Here is an 18766-nt window from a genome sequence, read left to right as displayed (position 1 = left end):
GAAACCACCAAAATGCGCGCCTCCACCGCCATCGCCCTCCTCCCCACCCTCGCCGTCGCGGCCCCCACCGCCGCCTCCATGTTCGGCAAGAGGATGGACACGTGGGGCGGCGCCGTCTCGCTCGGGCCCACCAAGTCGACCATTGTCAACGCCGTCACCACCCTCATCCCCGGGCGGGCGCCGCCGGGCCAGACGGGCCAGCTCTTCCTGTGGCCGGGCATGAGCAACGGCACGGGCGACCTGGTGCAGACGACGCTCGAGGACTACGACAGCAACGCGTGGTGCGGCGCCACCGAGGGCCAGTGGTGCATCCGCGCCAGCCTGTTCGGCGGCTTCGGCCAGCTGGACGGCGAGGCGTCCGCCATCTCCGGCGACACCAAGGTGCGCATCGAGTACAACTTGATGGCCGACGGAACCACCTGGGAGCAGTAAGTCACGAGAATGCTTTTACTGGGAGACGCCAGACACTGATACCCGCAGACTCGTGTCGGACGCCGACACCGGCAAGAACCTCACGTACTTCCAGCACGACTCGGGCCCGTACATGCGCGGCTACGGCACCGGCACCGAGTGCCAGAGCGACTGCACGGGCACCATCGACGAGCAGAAGTACCTCAACACCGTCATCACCCTCGCCGACGCCGATACCACCTTTGGCAGCACCGTCGGCTCGTCGCAGGGCGCTCAGTACTCGGAGCTGAAGCAGACCGAGGGCGGCAAGGTCTGGACCATTGACACCATTACCGTCCCTGCCATGCAGTAGGGCGAGATCATGATTCAAAACGTGAAATCTAGCAGCTTTATCAGACGACTGTAAATAAAATCCGAAACACCGCACATGGGCCCCTGAGTGACCGTTCTGCCGTATCCATCACGAACCGCCATAGCCACACGCAGACCAGCCCCCTCTCACGCCATTCAATCACACTTGCTCCCCCGTCCATCTTCAAGGCCCTCAACGCCCCCCTTCCCCTCCTCCTCCTCGCGGCCCTCCACCACCAGATCCTGTGCACGAGAAGCACCAAAGAGCGCATCCATCTCCTCAATCGGCAAACCCTACCACCCCGCCGTCGGTCAGCCACGTACCCCTTCGCGCAAAAGCCGTCTCCACCGCGCACAAACTCCACTCACTCACCTTCGTCTCCCTCATACACCACAGCGCCCAACCCCCCATCAGCACCTGCAACGCGCCGAAGAAGAACCACACCCCATACCCCATGTCGGTGATCATGTACGGCGTGGAGCGGGTGATGACGAACGACCACACGCGCTCGTTGGCGATGGTGAGGGACATGCACAGCTTGAATATATCCGGGTCAGTTGGAGGGGGAGGGGCGGGAGACGCTGAGGTGTGGTGGTTCACTCACCGAGCGGATGTGCAGCGGATAGATCTCCGATACGTACAGCCAGGTGATGCCCCCCCACGACGCGCTGCAGATGACGGCGAGCACGTAGATGCAGATGATGGCGAGGTAGCCCCAGGCGGACGATGTGGCGGCGGCGGCGGGGTTGGCTGTGGTAGCTGTGGTGGCGGCGGCGGGGTCGGCCTTCATGATGTACGCGCCGATGTAGAACTGTGCTCCGTCAGTGAGAAGTCAACACTCAGTCACCAGAGGGGGGAGAGGGGCAAATCAGAGCAGCCTTTCTATACGTACCATCGGCACGGCACCAACGAAGGCGCCGTAAACGAAGCCCTTCCGACGGCCCAGGCGGTCGGCGACCCAGAACATGAAGACGAGCGTGCCGAGCGTCTTGGCCACGCCGTAGAAGCCGGTCGCGAACAGCTTGAGGTCCGTCGTGCGGATGCCGAGCGACGCGAAGATGCGGGGAGAGTAGTAGACGACGATGCCCACCCCCGTCATGTTGTGCGCCCTGTCGTTTTTTGCGTCAGCCAGCCAGCCATGATCCATCAGCGTTGTTGTCCCCCTCCCCCAACCATGCCGCCCCCCAACCCGGTATGTACCTATGTAGGCACTCAACCACACACACTCACGTACATCATCAAACCCAACCCAATCCCAACGCGGTTCCGCACGCCCCTCCTCGCCAACCCCTTCAGTTTCGCCTTGAGCGTCGGCTGATCCGCCATCATCGTATCCGACTCACGCGCCACCTCGGCCCGCATCTCGCGCATCTCGCGCGCGACGTACGGATGCTCGCACGGCAGCCCGCGCACGCGGCACAGCGCGGCTTCGGCGGCGGCGAAGCGGTTGCGGCTGCACAGCCAGCGCGGCGTCTCCGGGCAGAAGGGCGTGGCGAGCAGCATGAGGGCGCCCGGGAGCAGCTGGATGCCGATGGGGATCTGCCATTGCGCCATGCCTGGGGTGTTGTGAGTGGCGGGGATCGTTCGAGAAAGAGGAAAGGCGTCGACGGGACGGGACGGGATGGGATGGGATGGGACGAGATGGGATGCACACATACCGCTGCGCGGATCGACCGTCCGGTTCACCGCGTAGTTCGTCCAGAACCCGCACATCGCCGCCACCTGGCAGCTGATCTCGAGCATCCCGATCATCCGACCGCGGATCGATGGCGGCGAGAGCTCCGTGATGTATCTGCCCCCCGTCCGAACCGGCAGCAGTCAGTCCTCTGTTCTCCAGCTCTCCTCCCACCACCAGGTTTTTGTTGCATTGGGGAGGCGAGACAACGCGAGACAAGGCGGGAAACACAAAGACAAGACAAAACAACACAAGCCACCCACATACACAGTCACAACCGGCGCCATCGCACCCAACCCCAACCCCGCGACTCCACGACCCGCCACGAACGCTTCGATGCGCCCACAGCTCCCCGTCATCAGCGCCGCGCCCGCCATGAAGACGCACATGGCGCCGCACAGCGCGCGGCGCCGCCCGAAGCGGTCCGCCGCCCAGCACGAGCCGAGCGCCCCGAAGAAGGTGCCCGCCTGGAAGGCGGAGATGATGTTTGCTGTTGTCGCGCGGTGCGGTCAGCAAAGTGTATTGTTGCAACAAAAAGCACAGCCAACTGCACTTAATACAGCGCTCGGTAGACAGCCCTGATATTGCAGCATGTGTGGTGCCCGGGGTGCGGGGGGCGGGGGCGCGGTACGTACATGTCAGGTGGTTGAGCTCGCGCTCGGAGAGGTTGAGCAGGCCGAAGTCGCGTTGGAAGGCGGGGAGGATGAGGGCGCCGCCCATGACGGATACGTCGTAGCCTGTGGGGGAGGGAGGTGTTAGGGGTGGACGTGGTGGAGGGGAGGGGGTGGGGAGGAGGAGGAGGAGGAGGGCGGTTTGCGGTGCGGCGTGCCTGCTGCGACGAGGCCGAGGCATATTGCTAGGCAGTATGTGTGGACTCGCCAGTTCCGAATCTCTTTGGGCTCGGGGATCCGGGGGGTTTCGGTAGACATGTTTGGGGGTGGTTGTGGAGGGTCGGGATGAGTGTCGGACGGAACGGTTGGTTATTTGAAAGCATCGTCGGTGCGCTAAGGGGGAAAGGATGTTGTTGAGTTAAGGAGATTCGGTCGTCGAGAACACCTCGAGATAAGGCTACCCAACTACGTGTTAGTACCAACCCATAGGCAGGCTATTCTGTCTGGTACCGAGAGACTATTGCGGAGATTCGCTGTTATCTTTTGTATCCAACGATGCTTGTTCATGTCGAGGCTGTCAGCAACATCTTCACCCACTGACGCGGCAGCTCCGTCGCTGAAGAATTGCGATACAGCAAGATTGCATAGGATGGATTGCCAAAGCCAGAGAGCTGTAATTCTGTGTAGTCACGACGTGGCTGCGATTGAGAACCCGTTCTGATTCGGAACCTTCGCGCAGAAAGGCCATAGAAAATAGTATCGAGAGAGGAGTGATGGCTGTCAGCTCAAAGTCAGCTTCGTGGGGGTGGGAGGTTGGTTCGTGTCATCTGCGCCGCCAAACGACGATTTCGCAAGGGAATCGGGGGTTGGATTACCGTTATGCTACCCGTAGCGGTTGTCCGCGCTAAGGCGGAGATGGAGCAAGCGCAAGGCTTGGCTGTACCACTTTGTAAAGCCAACTCCAGGCGCACTAACGTCTCACATGCAGAGAACCGATCTTTTGTTAACTTGCAGAGATATGAAGAGGGCGTAGGCCAATGTGGTAAGGGTACGATTGTTTGACTTGTAAATGCACGTCAGGGCGTGGAATGCAACTGTTTTGAAAAAATCTGCTTCATTATTTAGTTCTATGTTGTTGTTCCAGTAGTAGAGCCATCACATCTCACCTTCTTGCGCTTTAAAGAGAGTTGGTTTATACATCGGAAACTACATGAGTAGCTATCGAGTTTGTAGTTGATCCTCTTTTACCGATCGTGAGATACGTCCGAAGTGACCTTTTTCAGGTCTCCTAGTATCGACTTGTATACGGTGTCGTCAACACCCTGCAATTTGACCATTTCGGAATGGTTCTTCTGGATCCCACGCACATGGTGGCGGCCAGTATCAGAAGGTACCCCATTTGTTGCCGATCCTTGCTCAACCAATTTTCGGCATTCACCTGTCATCTTCCATTGGTCTGTTTCGGTCTACAAACAGTCAGAAATGCACATCTCAGAAGACGCGGAGTTGCAGTTACGTACCTGTTTCGGCGTGGGCGTCATTTCCGTTTCGTAGTACCAGAACGTCAAGAAGCGAGATTCCTCGAACACCCGACGGAAAGCAGTCATTTGTGTGCGGAGTACCCCGGAAGATCGGCCAAGGGTTTTGACGAGGTAGCCATTTGGTTGATCCTTGACCATGAGTTGCAGGGCCTCGTTGTCCAAGCCTTCGCTCGGAGCACCAAAGAACAGCAGCCCTGAGATGCTGTTGAGCGTTGCGGCTGCATCACGAGAGAAAGCCTCTTTCCATCCCTTGCGATCTCCTTCATTTGAATGACTGCCTGAAACCAATTCGCGTTAATATAAATGGATGCGTTCATGCGAAAGAAACCGACTTACTTCTTTCACGAGAAGTCCACCAAGGCTATGTCCGATGAGTATGAGTTGCCTTGACCCGGAAAGAATATTGCTCATGTGGTCCCTAAAGTTGAGGGAAAGATCAGGAATTTCCTGGAAAGATTTGCTGTTGATAAGCTTCGAATCATAGCCGTAGACAAAGATCCGAGCTTGCGGGAAGTCCTTGGGGAGAGCGTCTCGAAGCCACATAAAGCTGTTTGCGCCCCGTTGCTTAAAGGAGCCGAATGCATACCCATTCAAGCCAGATAATGCGATGATGCTGCCCACTGTTATTTCTGATGGCCGCATGGAACGTACATGCGCAGTACTCACTCTACGGCGCACTCGGAATCGGGTGAGGAATGGAATGGCGTGAACCCAAAGAAATCCAGATCGAGCGTCAACGATACCGACTCGTTGTCGATTCCCTTAGAGGCAGCTGTCCAGGTGCGCTCCAGTGGGTCGAGGAAGGACGGTGATTGTTTGAATGTCAGAGTAGCAGCTCTCTTTTCACCATCGGATGGGTCCGTAGCAAGGGAATGAAGCTCGAGGGGGGGCATCGTGTCCTGAATTCCAGGCTTGTCCAACCAGTTGAGCAACATGTTGCTGCGATGTCGGTTGTTTAGAGACAAATTTGGGAATGCCCTGCAGACGAAAGGTCGTGTTCCGGGGAAACGAATCTTCAGCACTGCCTGCAGACTTACTCTTGGAGGCCACCAAGAGAAAAATACTGGTTCCAAAAAGAACCACAAGGAAGTTGAGCGAGGAAGGACTCCCACCGTATGAATGACAACAGTTGAATGGAAGAGCTCTTTGAGCGGAATCAGTTGAACGAAACTGTTCCGAGTTTTCTCGCGGCGTAGCAAGCTATTTGAGGCTCTGAGTTAGCGCTTTGCGGCGTGGACATACCAAACCTTCTACGCGCTCCTGCCTGTGCCGGGTTCCTGATATCATTCAGCTCTGCTCGTATACTACAGCTGATTGGTATTGTCTCGCATGTCGGGTGGGACTCGTCACAGGCAGCCGCTGCCCCACAATTTGCAACCTCGCCCATTTCAGCCCCCACGAACCAGGAATCCAACGCCGGTAGACATCTGCCTTTCAGCAAACATCGAAACTCCCATTCGGAATTCAGCGGGTGGAAGCTTAAATGCAGATGTCCGGAGTGGAGAGAATTCTCGTACAGACCGTACCACAGAACACTTCCCATCCGAACTGGAAAAGAATACGTGTGACGACATGGGTTGGTTTACGCGTCGAGACGAGTCATGCGTAGATCAACGCCAGGGCTATTCTATTCGTCAGTTCGACCTGCATATGGTCTGAGACAACGGTTGGAGATCAGAGGAGTGAGCATAAGAAATTTGCTACTGGTGGCGCTAACAGCCACGAGTAAAGATGACAGCCGAGATTCCGAGACTGCAAGACGCTCAAAGAGCACTGCAACAAACCGTTCAACATCACAACGAAGCCGCTATCTTCTGGTCGTTACTCCCTTCCTTTAGGGAGTTCATGACATTGACAGCGTGATCCCATGCATTATGGGAGACACAACGCTCGAGCGCCTCAGCAAACGCCTCGGCTACATCACGTCAGCTCATCCCCCACAACAACAACAACCGTAGAGACACTTACGAGTCTGTGGCGGGCCCTGTTTGCCATTAGGATCCCTCCCCCGAACCCTCGTCACCTCCTGGACCCAGTCCGCCCTCTCCTTCCGGCACTGCTCCCAGACGCGCAGTCTCTGCGGAACCTCCGCGGCGGGGGTGCCAGCCGGAAGACAAGCGCCCAGCGCAGCGGCGTCCTCCACGGCCTGAGCAGCGCCCTGCCCCATGTCTGCGTCTCCCGTCAGCAAGCGGCGAACGAACGTAAACTTTCGACCAGGTCGTCTGATCTCACATGGAAGGAACGGATGCGCGGCATCCCCGATCAGGACGGCGCGGTCCTTGACGAACGTGGGCAGGACCTCCATGTCCAGCAGATCCCAGAGCATGACGTCGTCGGCGGGCGCCTTGTCCAGCATGCGCATGACGGGCGCGGAGAAGCCGGCGAAATGCTCGATCAGCTTGCCCTTGTTGGCGGACTGGTTGTAGCCGGACAGCCCTGCGCATCATCAGCACCCGGAGCACACACACACAGAGAGCGAGAGAGAAGAGAGCCAGGAGAAAAAAAAAAGAGAGAGAGACATACCCCTCTCCACCTCCCCCACCTCCCCCGTCGGCACGAACGCAATCGCATTCATGACGCGCCCCTCGCTGCACGGATAAAACACAATCCGCCTGAACTCGCCGTTGCTCCCCTCCCCGCCCACCTGCACGCACGCCCCCGCCTCCTCCGCGAAGATCCTCGTCGCGTCGTCGTCCAGCAGCGCCGCCGTCGGCGTCAGCCAGCGGTACCCGCACTTCCCGGACGTGAACAGCGGGACGGTGCGGCCGGTGATGGCGGCACGGGCGCGCGAGTGGATGCCGTCGGCGGCGACGACGAGGTCGGCGGAGAGCGAGGTGTTGTCGGCGAAGGTGATGGTGGAGGTTGAGGGCGAGATGGAGGTGATCGGGCGGGATGTGTGCAGGGTTGCGGGGGGGCCGGGGGCGGAGGGGGAGGTGGGGCGCAGGGCGGCGTGTTTGAGGGCGCTGTGTAGGTCGATGCGGTGCACGAGGTAGTATTCCTGTCGGGGGTTAGCTGTTGTATGTGGCGGGGGTTGAGGGCCCCCCGGTTTAATCATGGCTCACGGCTTGCCAGTGCTTGCGCTCCTCGGCGTAGTGCTTGCTGAAGAGGGCGACGGCGTTTTTGTCGCGGAAGGTGATCTGTGGTGGTGGGATTTTGTTAGTGTTGCGCGGGGGTGGGTTGGTTGGTGGTTGTGGACTGACGCTCTCGTTGACGGTGGCGCCGAATGTCTCCGGGTAGATTCCCATGCGGTTGAGCAGCGCGGTGCAGTTGGGCGCGCAGTGCACGGCGGCGCCTACTTCGCTGGCCAGCCGGGACTTTTCGAAGATCTGGGCACGGCAGCGGGGTGTGAGCTGATTATTTTCTTTTTGATGGACGCCAAGTAAACACACCTCGACGTGGTGGCCCTGCTGCCGAAGAGCGATGGCGGCGGAGAGGCCGCCAATGCCCGCCCCGACGACGAGGACTTTTAATGGTGTCGCTTCAGACATTGCTCGCGGAAAGAGGCGGGGAAAGTCGTGCATGATCGTGTCAGGGTCCGTTCATGTTTATATCTGCGGAGCCGGGCTGCTGCATGCATACTAAGCGCTAGCCAAACCAACCACGCTTCGGAGCCCCCCCACACGCCGACAGAACGGCTCCACGGCGATGCTGAGATGAGGTGGTCCCGTCCTTCGGCATCTATTGTGATTGGTCGTACAGACGGTGGACAAGAATAAAGATGGTGATGAGAGCATGGTTGGTCGAAACGGAAATAGGTGTGAATGGAGAGCTGTGATTGGTCAGAATGAAAGGCAAGATAGCGGGTAGGTGGTGGATACCAGTGCAATATGGAAGAGTCGCCGCAAACATGTTTGTGCTAGAGAGCCTCGCGGCAGGTATCAAGGCCGACTGGGAGTGGATCAGATGAGTAGATGGTATATGTACTACTCCAACTCCAACATCTTGCGTCATCGAGGGGGCGTACGGTATATAAAACTGCAGTAGCGCAAACGGATTGACGGCTGTAAAGACAGCAAAACGCGGCGCTGACGTCGCGGAACACGGTGAACATGAAGTGGGCCGTGAGATCGGATCGGAAAGTTGGGCAAAGGGATGCAGAAGAGCATCGGCGATGATGTCGGCCTCGGACCACTGGCACGCGCACGGAGTCGGTTCCGCTGGTGGGCCTGAGTTGAGGCTCATCGCGATTGCAAGAAATACTGTACTTCGACCTGGCTCTCGCTCGAGCATACAACAACGCCCACCCGCCCCGCCCGCGCCTCTGCCCTCACCGCTGACTATGCTCGGCCGGCCCGTCGACCTGCGAACAACGAACACCCGGTGCGAAGGATGAAGCGCACGACGCGCGAGGGAGATGCAGATGTTGACGAACTGAAGCGGCGGCGGCAGACGTCGCCGTTGAAAGAGAAGGGCAGCCCGGAGCCGCTACGGGAGAAGTCGACGGAGCGCGTGTCGTGGTGGCTCCAGAGCCTGCCGCAGAGCCCGCGGTCGCTGGCGTCGCCCGACGCCGTTGGCCAACCCGCCGAACCTGCGTCGGCCCGCTCCCAGGACCCCTCAGGCTCCTTCCACTCGGACGGCTCGTCGGCCTCGCTGTGCCCCGACAAGCTCGTCGCCCACCAATACCGCGTCCAGGTGCTCGCCCGCCTCAACATCGCCGTCGACGCCGATGCCGACGAAAACGTGCGCCAGCGCCTGCTGCCAACACCGCCCGCGGGCGGCCTGGACGAGGAGCGCACCGCCGCCGCCGCCCGCGAGCTGTACGAGGGCGCCCGCGCGCTGCTGGAACGCCCGACGGCCAGCGGCGACGAGTGGACGGCGCTGCTCAGCCAGGCCCTGCACTGCCTGATGCGCGCCGTGCCTGGCCGCCTGTGCTGCGTGCCCAACAGAGGTACGTTGGCTCCGACTTTCGCGCGCCGTGAGGCTGACCGACCGTGATGGAGCAGCCTGGCAGCCGTCGCTCAAGCCCGTCACGCTCCTCCACCACATCGGGCCTCCGAGCCCGCAGAAGCGCAACAGCGCGCCCGTGGTTCCCGCCCAACCTGCCCAGGGCTACCCGACGCCCGACCACACCAATTCGCCTGCGCAACCGCACCCGCCGCCCGCGCTGCTGGCAAACCGCACCGAGCCGCTGCCCTCGTCGGTCCCCGTGCTGCGCCTTGAACCCGCTCCACCCCGCTTGCAGCCCAAAACCCCGCGTCCCGATCTCTCCATAGGCCTCAGCGACAGCGATGCGGCGTGGAAGGACGGCGAGGAGTCCTGGACGCGCCCAAGCCTGCGAGGCAGAGACGTGAAGGAGATACTCGCCGACATGCAGCATGCCGCGCACCAAGAATCCGTGACGCTCATCACAGACCCCTGCACCGCCTCGCCCAGCGGCCTGCGCTTCCCATTTCTGACGGTCGAGGCCAAGTCGGCCGACAGCGCCACCATCGCCGATGCCGAGAACCTGGCCGCCGTGTCTGCCGCCTGCGCCTTGCGCATCCTGGGAGACCTGTCCAAGGCCGAGAACGCCGCTTCGAAGCTGCGTACTTTCTCCCTCACCACCGAAGGCCCGGTGCATGTCCTGTGGGCCCATATTCCCCAAGGCAAGGGCTCTCACATGATCTGGCTCGGCGCCTATCGCATCACCCATCGTGCATCCGCCGAGGACCTGGTCCGCAAGCTTGCCCTCATTCTGCATTGGGGCGCTGGCGACTTCGCCGACTGGGTAAAACGCCAGTGCGTCCAGTTTATCGACCGAATATTGAATGCTTGAATGTGCCGTTCTCCAGCTTCGCAACGTGAACGAACAAACTCACTCTGACCTTCCATCTTCATCTTGCGCCGAAAAGCAGGGCTCCAAAGAAAATGACGTAGTCCGGGACCGCATTCCCCGTGACATTACTTATCTATTGCGCGCCGGAGCTAACAGGAATCAATTTATCAAGTGCTTGCAACTTCTCCACCTCCGCAATCCGCTCGTCCATCGTGAAGCTCCGCATTGCTTCTACCAGTACTCAGACTTTCCGCCAACCTGAAGCGGGCTGGCTGCATCCTTGACTAGGCTGATGAAGTTACCAGTGCGTCATGCATGGTTCGATTGATCGAGCCACGGGGCCCGTGAAAGCGCCATGCGCCATTTTCCATTTACATAACATCTCGAACTGTATCATATTTACATAACAGCACGGGGGTAACCCAGTCCTTTCTATACATCTCTACTTTCGACCACAACTACTGCGCCGTCGGTGCCAGCGCCTCCCACTCTTTCACACCCACCCCGCCAAACACACCACCACTCCCCGACGCCGTCAACACCGCCCTGATCGCCGTCGTGCTGACCTGGTCAAAGCCCACCTCCTCCGGGTCATCCGTCACCTCGAGCGGATACACCGACGCATTCACTACGTGCTCCCACGCGCCCTCTGCCGTCTTATACTCGACATACCACGCCTTCGGCGGCGGCACGCCCACACTCGCGCCGGCCTCCTGGTCCGCAAAAAACGCCATGCGCACCCCGTTCAACGCCACTGTCTCATTCCACGTGTAGACGAGCGTACTCTCCTCGGGCGACGCATCCCCATCATACGACGCCCAGTAATCCGGCGGCAGCGGGTTCGCGGGAATCCTCCCGTCATGGAGCGACTCCACCCAGTACTGTATCGGCGTGCCACCCACCGAACTCGCCCGGGCCTTGGGCGCGACATTCCTCGAGGGTGCGGCGTCCGGCTGCGGCCTCTTGGTCTGCACCACCTTGTTAATCGCCGGCGGCGTGACGCTGTCATCCCAGGTCAACCGGTCCAGGGCCACGCTGCGGCGGAAGTGGCCGCCGCCCTCGGCGTCGGCGGTGTGGTAGGCCAGATACCACTCGCCATCCAGCTCGACGGCGCCCGGGTGCGACGTGGTGCTCGACACGATGCCCAGCACGACGCCGCCGAAGGTCCACGGCCCGAGCGGCGCCGCGGCGTGGCCGTACGCGACGCACGCGTGGTAGCTCGTCGGCGTGCACGGCGAGTCGGGCCCCGCGTCGTTGGCCGCGTACAGCATGTAGTACGTCTCCCCGCGCTTCATCAACCATGGGGCTTCGAAAAACCCGCTCAGCGTGTCGACCACGGCCACGTCGCCCACCGGCGTCGTCATGTCGCCCGCATCCAGCTCGTGCCCGCGCAGCTCCCCGAAGGTGCCGTAGTACGCGTACACGCGCCCGTCGTCATCGACCAGCACCGTCGGGTCGATGTTCTGGATCGCGTTGCCCGGCGCGGGCACGAGCTGCGAGAACACGGGCCCGCCCGGGTGCGCGTCGGTCCACGGCCCGAGCGGGGAGTCGGACTCAGACACGGCGACCCCGATGCCGAACGCGTCCGCGGCGGTCGTGTTGGCCTGCGTCACCGGCGCGTACAGGTAGAACCGCCCGTCCGGCCCAAGCACGATTTGCGCCGCGTACGCCGTGCCGGGCGCCGCCCACGCGAAGATCTCGTGCGGTTTGCCGATCGAGGGGTGGAGCGTCCATGAGGAGTTGTTGTTGTTGTCCGGCTTGGGCGTGGTGGTGGAGAGGATCTCCCATTCGTTGATGACGAACCCGTTTTCGTTGGGGGCCGCGGCGTCGCGCCCCGCGATGATGTAGAGCGTGTTGTTCACGACGAGCGGGGCTGGGTCCGCGGAGTAGTAGGACCCGTCGGCTAGGATCGGGTTGCCGGGCGATTGGAAGGTGATGGCGTCGTCGCTTTGGCCGAGGGCGGCTGCGGCGCCCTGCAGCAGCAGTAGGGAAAGTTGGATGGCCGTGGACATTTTTTTTGGGGGGACGAATTGAACGAAGGAGCGGCGTTCAGGGAGGCACTGGTGCATTTGTTTGCAACTCGGCCTCTTAAGATGTTCGTGTGGACGGAACAATCGTCCCACCCCCTTCGTATCCTAGGTGCTCTCGGCCCGCTGCCGTGTCTCGCCTTAATTGTCTCTCCCATGCACCCGCCGTGTCCGTTTGGAGGGATGATCGACGGCGCCGGGGTGTGCTCTGCGTTCGCTTCGGAAGCGGGATTCCCTGCATCACCACCGCCGCTTGTTTACTACACCACAAACGACTGCTGTTTTGCTTCGGCATGAGGGATAGAGAAAGAAAAACTCGTATACGGGCGATTGACGCGATGAATTCTAATCACATTGGAGTTTAGATCAACGACGGCGCGCAATAAGGTGTGGACGGTCTTTGGCGGTCCTTGGCCTGATCGAGAAGGTAGTATGCGGCCCACCGGAGCTTAGGGTCAAGAAACCCACCATAAAGTTCGATCTACCGGAACTGCACAATATCCATCTCGTACTCGCAGGAATGTTGTGAGCTACAACACTTTTCAGTTCCAAGCTTTCGATGTCAGAAACCCCGCCCCTCCCGCCGCCCTTCGCCAGCGACGTCCTCAGCAGCGCCTCGCTCAGCGTCACCGACACAATACTTCCAAACCCGCAGTCCGCAGTCAGCAGCCCAAACGCCGGGCCTGTCTCAAACATCAGCACCACCACCACCACCACCACCACCACGACGTCTCCCTCCCCAACCATTCCCCTCCCCGCCCTCGCCCTTGCCGCCGCCTTCGCAAAATCCCGCACCATCACCGGCCACGTTGACGCCGAAAACATACACCGACGGCACGCTACCATCATCCCCACCAGACAAACCCCATAGCAAGGCATCTTGCCTACGTACAGTTCTTGCATCATCCGGAGGTTAGCTTTTTACCTTGAGTGCCTTATTAAAAAGCTGTATTCAGGAGTCATGTGTAGGTTGGCGATTTTGTTCAATGGTGGGCACACATCCTATGATAACCTTTTCTAATACACTGTTCTTTCGGGCTTGCGAATAATCCATTCCTACAGCAATAAATTAAACCGGATGTACTCGGTATAAAGCTACTGATATACTCCGCGATTGGCAACTCGGCCTGCCAAACGGGAAGCATAGTGTGCGTATGTTCTGTTTTTAAATCCAGGCAACACGTGCTTGTTAATGGGGCTCTTCGGACATGAAAAGGGTATTAAGCTGTTGATGTGAACCCTATACAGATTTTCCTGTTTCTTTCGATCTGTCTGCCAGGTAAGGAACTGATGGAATTGAGGTAAGGGGATTGATATTCCACTATCCTTCCGCTACTGCAAGGGATGCTATGCTGAAAGCGCACCCGTAGTCGCCATTAATAGGCCAGCTTTTGACAAAGAGCAATGAGCAGGGGCAACCTTATTTAAACTTTAAATTTTATTGGTGGCCCTCGAACCTTTTCACCAGAGTAAGCTATCCGTAGCGAGGTGGGCGGCAGTGGCGTCGACTAAAATCCCTCCGGATTACGCCCCCGTCGAATACGGCCCGGAGCCCCTTATCACTGATTCGAGTTGACGATAAACCTCCACAGGTGTTTTGAGTCTTGTGGGACTGTCAGAAGTTGGATAGAAGCTTTACTCGTCATATACTGTGGCGTCGTTGTTACTTAAGTCTCGATCGCTCCGGATAGGCCGGCCATGTGCCCGCAACACACCGGCTGCAAGTGCTTCTCTCAGTCAATAGACGCCCTCTGCGCCTCTTCGCTATTCATCAAGTTCTAGAACAATAGACAAGGGAGGCAGGAGTTTTGATGGCGGAGTGTAGGATCTCGTCTGGCGTTGGAAATCTCCGCAGCAGGTCCGGAACTAAGGCTACAGTCCGCGCCAGTTTACCTAGCGCCCTCAGCGGCCGTTCCCCAACCCTGGGCTCAACCTATTTACAACGTCCATGAACAACTGTAAAACTGCCATCATCAACACCCTCCGGATGAATCAGCGTTGGATCATATAGAGTTGATGCATGCTCCCGTTTGATATGACCCATGGACCAGATGGTACAGCTCCGACCTGAGGCTGCAAGCGCCCTGCTCCGCGACCGGCAAATCGCCACAACTCCACCCCCTCCGCCGCCAAGGTTTGCCAAGATGTCGCAGCGGTGGATATGAGGCTTGTGCTGCGGAGACTACCGCATCCCAGCTGGACCCTAGAACAACCGTCTTGTCCCGCAACCGCCTGCTTTCGATTGGGGGCTTGAGCCTGGCTGAGTGACTAGCAACTTGCAGCCAGCCATAGGCAAAACTTCACAGACTGTTTCGGCGACTCCGTCACGATACTGACAGGTGGTGGATGCGGTGGAAATGTCAACCTCAGCCCCATTGATACGGCTTTTGGCGTATAAATACGCTCCCATGGCGTCTTCTTCACCGACCAGGACACTCGCTCAGTTCCCACCTCCACATTCACTCTCTCTTTCTCTGCCTTTGGGCATCCGCTCTTTGCCAAACTCATCATGGCCCCCGCTCTCTCGAAGCCCACCCTCTTTTTGGGACTCTTGGCCGCGCAGTCCTTTGCTGCCCCCGCCCCTGCCCCGTCCGGAAGTGCCGATGCCACTCTCTCTTGCCTGAACAATGCCAGCAATGGCTTGACCTTCCCGGCCCAGAACTCCCAATGGAACATCGAGTGTGGTACCGACTATGCGTACGTATGAGTTCATGCAAACTCAAGACCCTTCTGCTGACTTTCGCTAGTGGCGGAGACATGGGGACGTCCTGGGTGGACTCGTTCGAGGCCTGTGTCCGCGACTGTGACACTACAGCCGGTTGCATCACCGCCGCCTTCGTATGGCCGAACGCCTGCTACAAGAAGAACGTCCTTACTGTGCCCGTTTCCAACTCTGCCGTGTGGACAGCCAAGAAGGCGGGTGTCTCGGAAGCGGCCACCTCAGCCTCGCTTTCCTGCGAGAACAACAGAAGCGATGGAACTCAGTACACGACCTCGAAGGGCATCTTCCAGGTTCAGTGTGGCGTCGACTATGCGTGAGAAACCCTCCCCGTTCCTTTGCTGACTGCCATATACTGACATTGTCTTACAACAGTGGCGGCGACCTGAGCTCTTCCAGCGTTGCCTCGTTCGAAGCCTGCATCGACGACTGCGCCGCCACCGACGGCTGCATCGACGTCAGCTACGTGTACGGCGCCTGCTACAAGAAGGGCGTCCTCAACGCCAACCCCGTCTCGGTCTCGCACGTGTGGACGGCGAAGCTCGTCTCGGCCTCGACGGCGCCCATCTCGTGCCCCGCCAGCAACGGCGCCACGGCGTCCATCGCGACCGGCGGCACCTTCGACATCCTCTGCGGCACCGACTACGCCGGCGGCGACATGGTCGCGGTCGACACGCCCTCGTTCGAGCAGTGCCTCGAGGCGTGCGACCAGCACGACGGCTGCCTGGCCGTCTCCTACGTCGCCCCCGCCTGCTACCTCAAGAACGAGCTGCGCTCGCCCGTCGCCGTGCCCTACGTGTGGGGCGCCCTCCGCCGGCAGCGCGTCCCCACCGTCTGCCCCGCCGCCGACGGCTCGACGTACGCGGACGCGGCCCGCGCCAACTCGTATCAAATCAAGTGCAACTACGACAGCCCCGGCATGGATCTCTACAGCATCGTGCTGCCCAGCTTCGACGACTGCATGGACCACTGCAGCACCCGCGCCGACTGCGTCGGCGTCTCGTGGGTCCCGCACCTCGACCTCTGCTGGCCCAAGTTCTACATGCCCCCGGGCGCCATGTTCCCCGACTCGTGGCTGGGCTTCCAGGTGTGGCTGGCTGCCCGCGACGGGTACGCGTCGTTCGTGGAGGAGGAACAGCACTATGAGGAGGATTGGTGAAGAGGGGCTCCCTTGATGTTCAACGCACAGTTTATTCCGTAGTTTCTAAGTTACATTTCATGCCCCACGTCACTGAGCTCTGACTACCCTCCTGCCCCTCCCCGATGACACACGCTGGCCCTGAAGGAAGCACCATCTGACTTGTGACAATGCCTCATCGACCCACTTCTTCGGCACCGAACTTAACACCCGCTGGTCGGGTCGTCAGGAACACATGCCTCCGCCTCGGCAACGGCCTCGGGCTCCCTCTTTCCAACACCGCACCCGCTAGTCGGGTCGTCGGGAACGCAAGGCTCCGCTTCGGGTTCAGGCTCGGGCTCCCTCTTTCCAACACCGCACCCGCTAGTCGGGTCGTCGGGCACGCAGGGCTCCGCTTCGGGCTCGGGCGCGGCCTCCCTCTTGACGCCACCGGTGCAGCTGCTCGGGTCGTCGGGAAGGCAGGGCTCGGGCACGGGCTCGGGCTCCCGCTTCACGGCGCCGATGTTGGTGCAGCTGGTCGGGTCGTCCGGCACGCAGGGGACGGGGTCGCGCCTTGTTGGCGTGCCGAGAGGGGTGGCGACGGTGAGAGTGGCTGGGGGGGTGTTAGTGTTTGTCTTTTGGTATCGAAGCGGTGGAGATGACGTACCGAAGACGAGAGCGGCGGCGGTGGTGAACTTCATGGTGGAGAATGGGAGATGGGTGGTGGTGGTTCTTTGCAATTGAGTTTGTGCTGGTTGTGGATGCTGGGGAAAAGTAGAGTCGAACGACGTTTTTATAGACGACAGAGGTCCGGTATCCACGTCCCAGTCCGCCGACTTCGGTGACATGGTTGTTTCTTCGCCTGGAGCTTTCCATATTTAGTAGCGAGATAGGTAGGACGGCTCCAATCAGATAACCTCGATCAGATAACTTAATGCCGCATAAGCTGTTAGGCCTTCAACCGGTGTGATGCCCCACAGCTTGGCTGCCGATCAACATCTCACCGTTTCCCCGCCATCGCGACCCGTGTGGATGCAACGCCGAAACGTCCCACAACTTCTCGCACGTCGGGCTCGTATTTCGTACTCTCTCGCTGGCAGGTGTCCACCCACGTGAAGCACACCCTCGTAGCTGCATATTAAGGCCGTCCGGATTCTGTCAAAACAAAACGAAGATGGCCCGGTGACAATCAAGGTCATACAGACATCTTTGCTCTTCGTCAAATCCCGAGACTCCTGCTTGAAGCTTGAATCGGCTCCCGAGCGGACACCAACATCTCCCGGCTTGGTGAGCCGCCTTGTTCCCTTGGCGAACGGAAATGTTCATATCGCTGCTCATCCATCCATCATACCGCGGAGCAATTGACCCTATAGGCTAGAGCCGCTTAAGCGCGTGTCATAGCGAATTCGATCTGCATGGAAAAGCTAATCCACGATCGGTAACGGATCAGTAGGATTTAAACGTTGTTAATCAGATCGAATGCCTACCAATAAACAGCCCTACGCCGTCTACCTCGACAGCAGGCTTGAATACGGTCCAGCGCACAGTGCAAACCTTGACACAGGAACGGTAGCCAGCGTTTCCTGAGCAGGACTTGTCCCATCGAGACAGACCCACCCGGGCTTAATGTGACGTCACAGGAAGAAGCAAAGCGAAGCTTAGGCATCCCGCGCCAAGACTTACTCAAGCATCGCCGCCGTGGCAATTCGGGCTCTGTGAAATAGCTTGATTGACCCGTCGGCTAATTATCCAAGACTTTTTGCTAAGCCTAAACAAGTCCAACCGATTCGTGCCCTTGCTGTAGCTATTTTCTACATCTATCCCCGGAAGTGCATTATCTGGGAAGCAGACTTGATTGTGCCCAGCGCGACGGACTGGTAATTCTTTCCTGCGCAACCAACATCAACTTCCTTTACCAGAACTGTGTCCTCGGCTGGTTGCTTAATCCGATCACGCGAAAGGAGCCTCCCATTCTCGATTCTTCGAACTCGCGTACCACGAATCTCTGTGGTGGCCGAGGTACGTACCTCTCCCCTTTTTTTTTTTGGTCTTTTTTCCTTTTGGGAAAGGGAGCTATGCTCCGCATGAATTGGGAGGCCCCACCAATGCGGTAGGGAATGGAAGAACCATGGATAGAAAATGTGATGAAGGAGAGAAGCTAACGACAAGTCGGCAGAATAATAAAAGTTAATTCGTAAAGCAGAGGACATTAATGCAGTAGACATCAATGGAAGCCATAGTGACGGAGCTGGTTAGTCAGATTGGGAGCGGAGTTGGAGTCACATCGCACGAGGCGGCTTGCAGGAGAGCACGGTTAGCACATACGTACCGCATCTGATGGAGATTATTAAGTTGCGGGGAACATCTTTCTTTTGTAGACGACTCGTCATTTTTCACAAAGACCAGTCATCATCACACACGTCCCCTACACGGCCAGCGCCCTCACTCCATCCACACGTCAGCGTCCGCTTTCGCATCAGAGAGACGTCGAAAGAGGAGAATAGATCGAGGTAATTGGCACCATCCACGGGTCCCTCTTCTCAAAACAAACCTCGAGA

At 59.0% G+C, this 18766-nt stretch overlaps 8 protein-coding genes across 8 annotated transcripts; 3 read left to right on the top strand and 5 right to left on the bottom strand.

Annotated features, from left to right (window-relative positions):
• Positions 1-78: 78 nt before the first annotated feature.
• SLS55_005955 (uncharacterized protein) lies at positions 79-763 on the top strand (the record flags this gene model as incomplete). The annotated part of the gene is made up of 2 exons (XM_066777396.1): positions 79-428; positions 481-763. 2 exons carry the CDS (start codon positions 79-81, stop codon positions 761-763), a joined length of 633 nt encoding a protein of 210 aa, XP_066631491.1.
• Positions 764-1316: 553 nt separating this feature from the next.
• On the bottom strand, positions 1317-3158 carry SLS55_005954 (uncharacterized protein; the record flags this gene model as incomplete). The annotated part of the gene is made up of 4 exons (XM_066777395.1): positions 1317-1574; positions 1656-1872; positions 2151-2319; positions 3074-3158. 4 exons carry the CDS (start codon positions 3156-3158, stop codon positions 1317-1319), a joined length of 729 nt encoding a protein of 242 aa, XP_066631490.1.
• A 1135-nt stretch (positions 3159-4293) lies between these two features.
• SLS55_005953 (uncharacterized protein) lies at positions 4294-5525 on the bottom strand (the record flags this gene model as incomplete). Its single annotated transcript, XM_066777394.1, has 4 exons — positions 4294-4515; positions 4570-4827; positions 4927-5137; positions 5257-5525. 4 exons carry the CDS (start codon positions 5523-5525, stop codon positions 4294-4296), a joined length of 960 nt encoding a protein of 319 aa, XP_066631489.1.
• Positions 5526-6383: 858 nt separating this feature from the next.
• On the bottom strand, positions 6384-7835 carry SLS55_005952 (uncharacterized protein; the record flags this gene model as incomplete). The annotated part of the gene is made up of 5 exons (XM_066777393.1): positions 6384-6505; positions 6559-6759; positions 6823-7006; positions 7653-7727; positions 7791-7835. 5 exons carry the CDS (start codon positions 7833-7835, stop codon positions 6384-6386), a joined length of 627 nt encoding a protein of 208 aa, XP_066631488.1.
• A 1084-nt stretch (positions 7836-8919) lies between these two features.
• Positions 8920-10345, top strand: SLS55_005951 (uncharacterized protein; the record flags this gene model as incomplete). The annotated part of the gene is made up of 2 exons (XM_066777392.1): positions 8920-9478; positions 9534-10345. 2 exons carry the CDS (start codon positions 8920-8922, stop codon positions 10343-10345), a joined length of 1371 nt encoding a protein of 456 aa, XP_066631487.1.
• Positions 10346-10803: 458 nt separating this feature from the next.
• SLS55_005950 (uncharacterized protein) lies at positions 10804-12414 on the bottom strand (the record flags this gene model as incomplete). Its single annotated transcript, XM_066777391.1, has 1 exon — positions 10804-12414. One exon carries the CDS (start codon positions 12412-12414, stop codon positions 10804-10806), a length of 1611 nt encoding a protein of 536 aa, XP_066631486.1.
• A 2467-nt stretch (positions 12415-14881) lies between these two features.
• SLS55_005949 (uncharacterized protein) lies at positions 14882-16250 on the top strand (the record flags this gene model as incomplete). Its single annotated transcript, XM_066777390.1, has 3 exons — positions 14882-15069; positions 15120-15407; positions 15467-16250. The coding sequence occupies 3 exons, from the start codon at positions 14882-14884 to the stop codon at positions 16248-16250; spliced, it is 1260 nt and encodes a 419-aa protein (XP_066631485.1).
• A 182-nt stretch (positions 16251-16432) lies between these two features.
• Positions 16433-16909, bottom strand: SLS55_005948 (uncharacterized protein; the record flags this gene model as incomplete). The annotated part of the gene is made up of 2 exons (XM_066777389.1): positions 16433-16781; positions 16905-16909. The coding sequence occupies 2 exons, from the start codon at positions 16907-16909 to the stop codon at positions 16433-16435; spliced, it is 354 nt and encodes a 117-aa protein (XP_066631484.1).
• Between the last annotated feature and the right edge of the window lie 1857 nt (positions 16910-18766).

This window comes from Diplodia seriata (assembly GCF_021436955.1).
Source record: "Diplodia seriata strain FDS-637 chromosome Unknown scaffold_6, whole genome shotgun sequence".
NCBI classification, from domain to species: Eukaryota; Fungi; Ascomycota; class Dothideomycetes; order Botryosphaeriales; family Botryosphaeriaceae; genus Diplodia; species Diplodia seriata.
The sequence above is the reverse complement of the archived record's forward strand: the minus strand, read 5'-3'. Positions and strand labels throughout refer to the sequence as shown.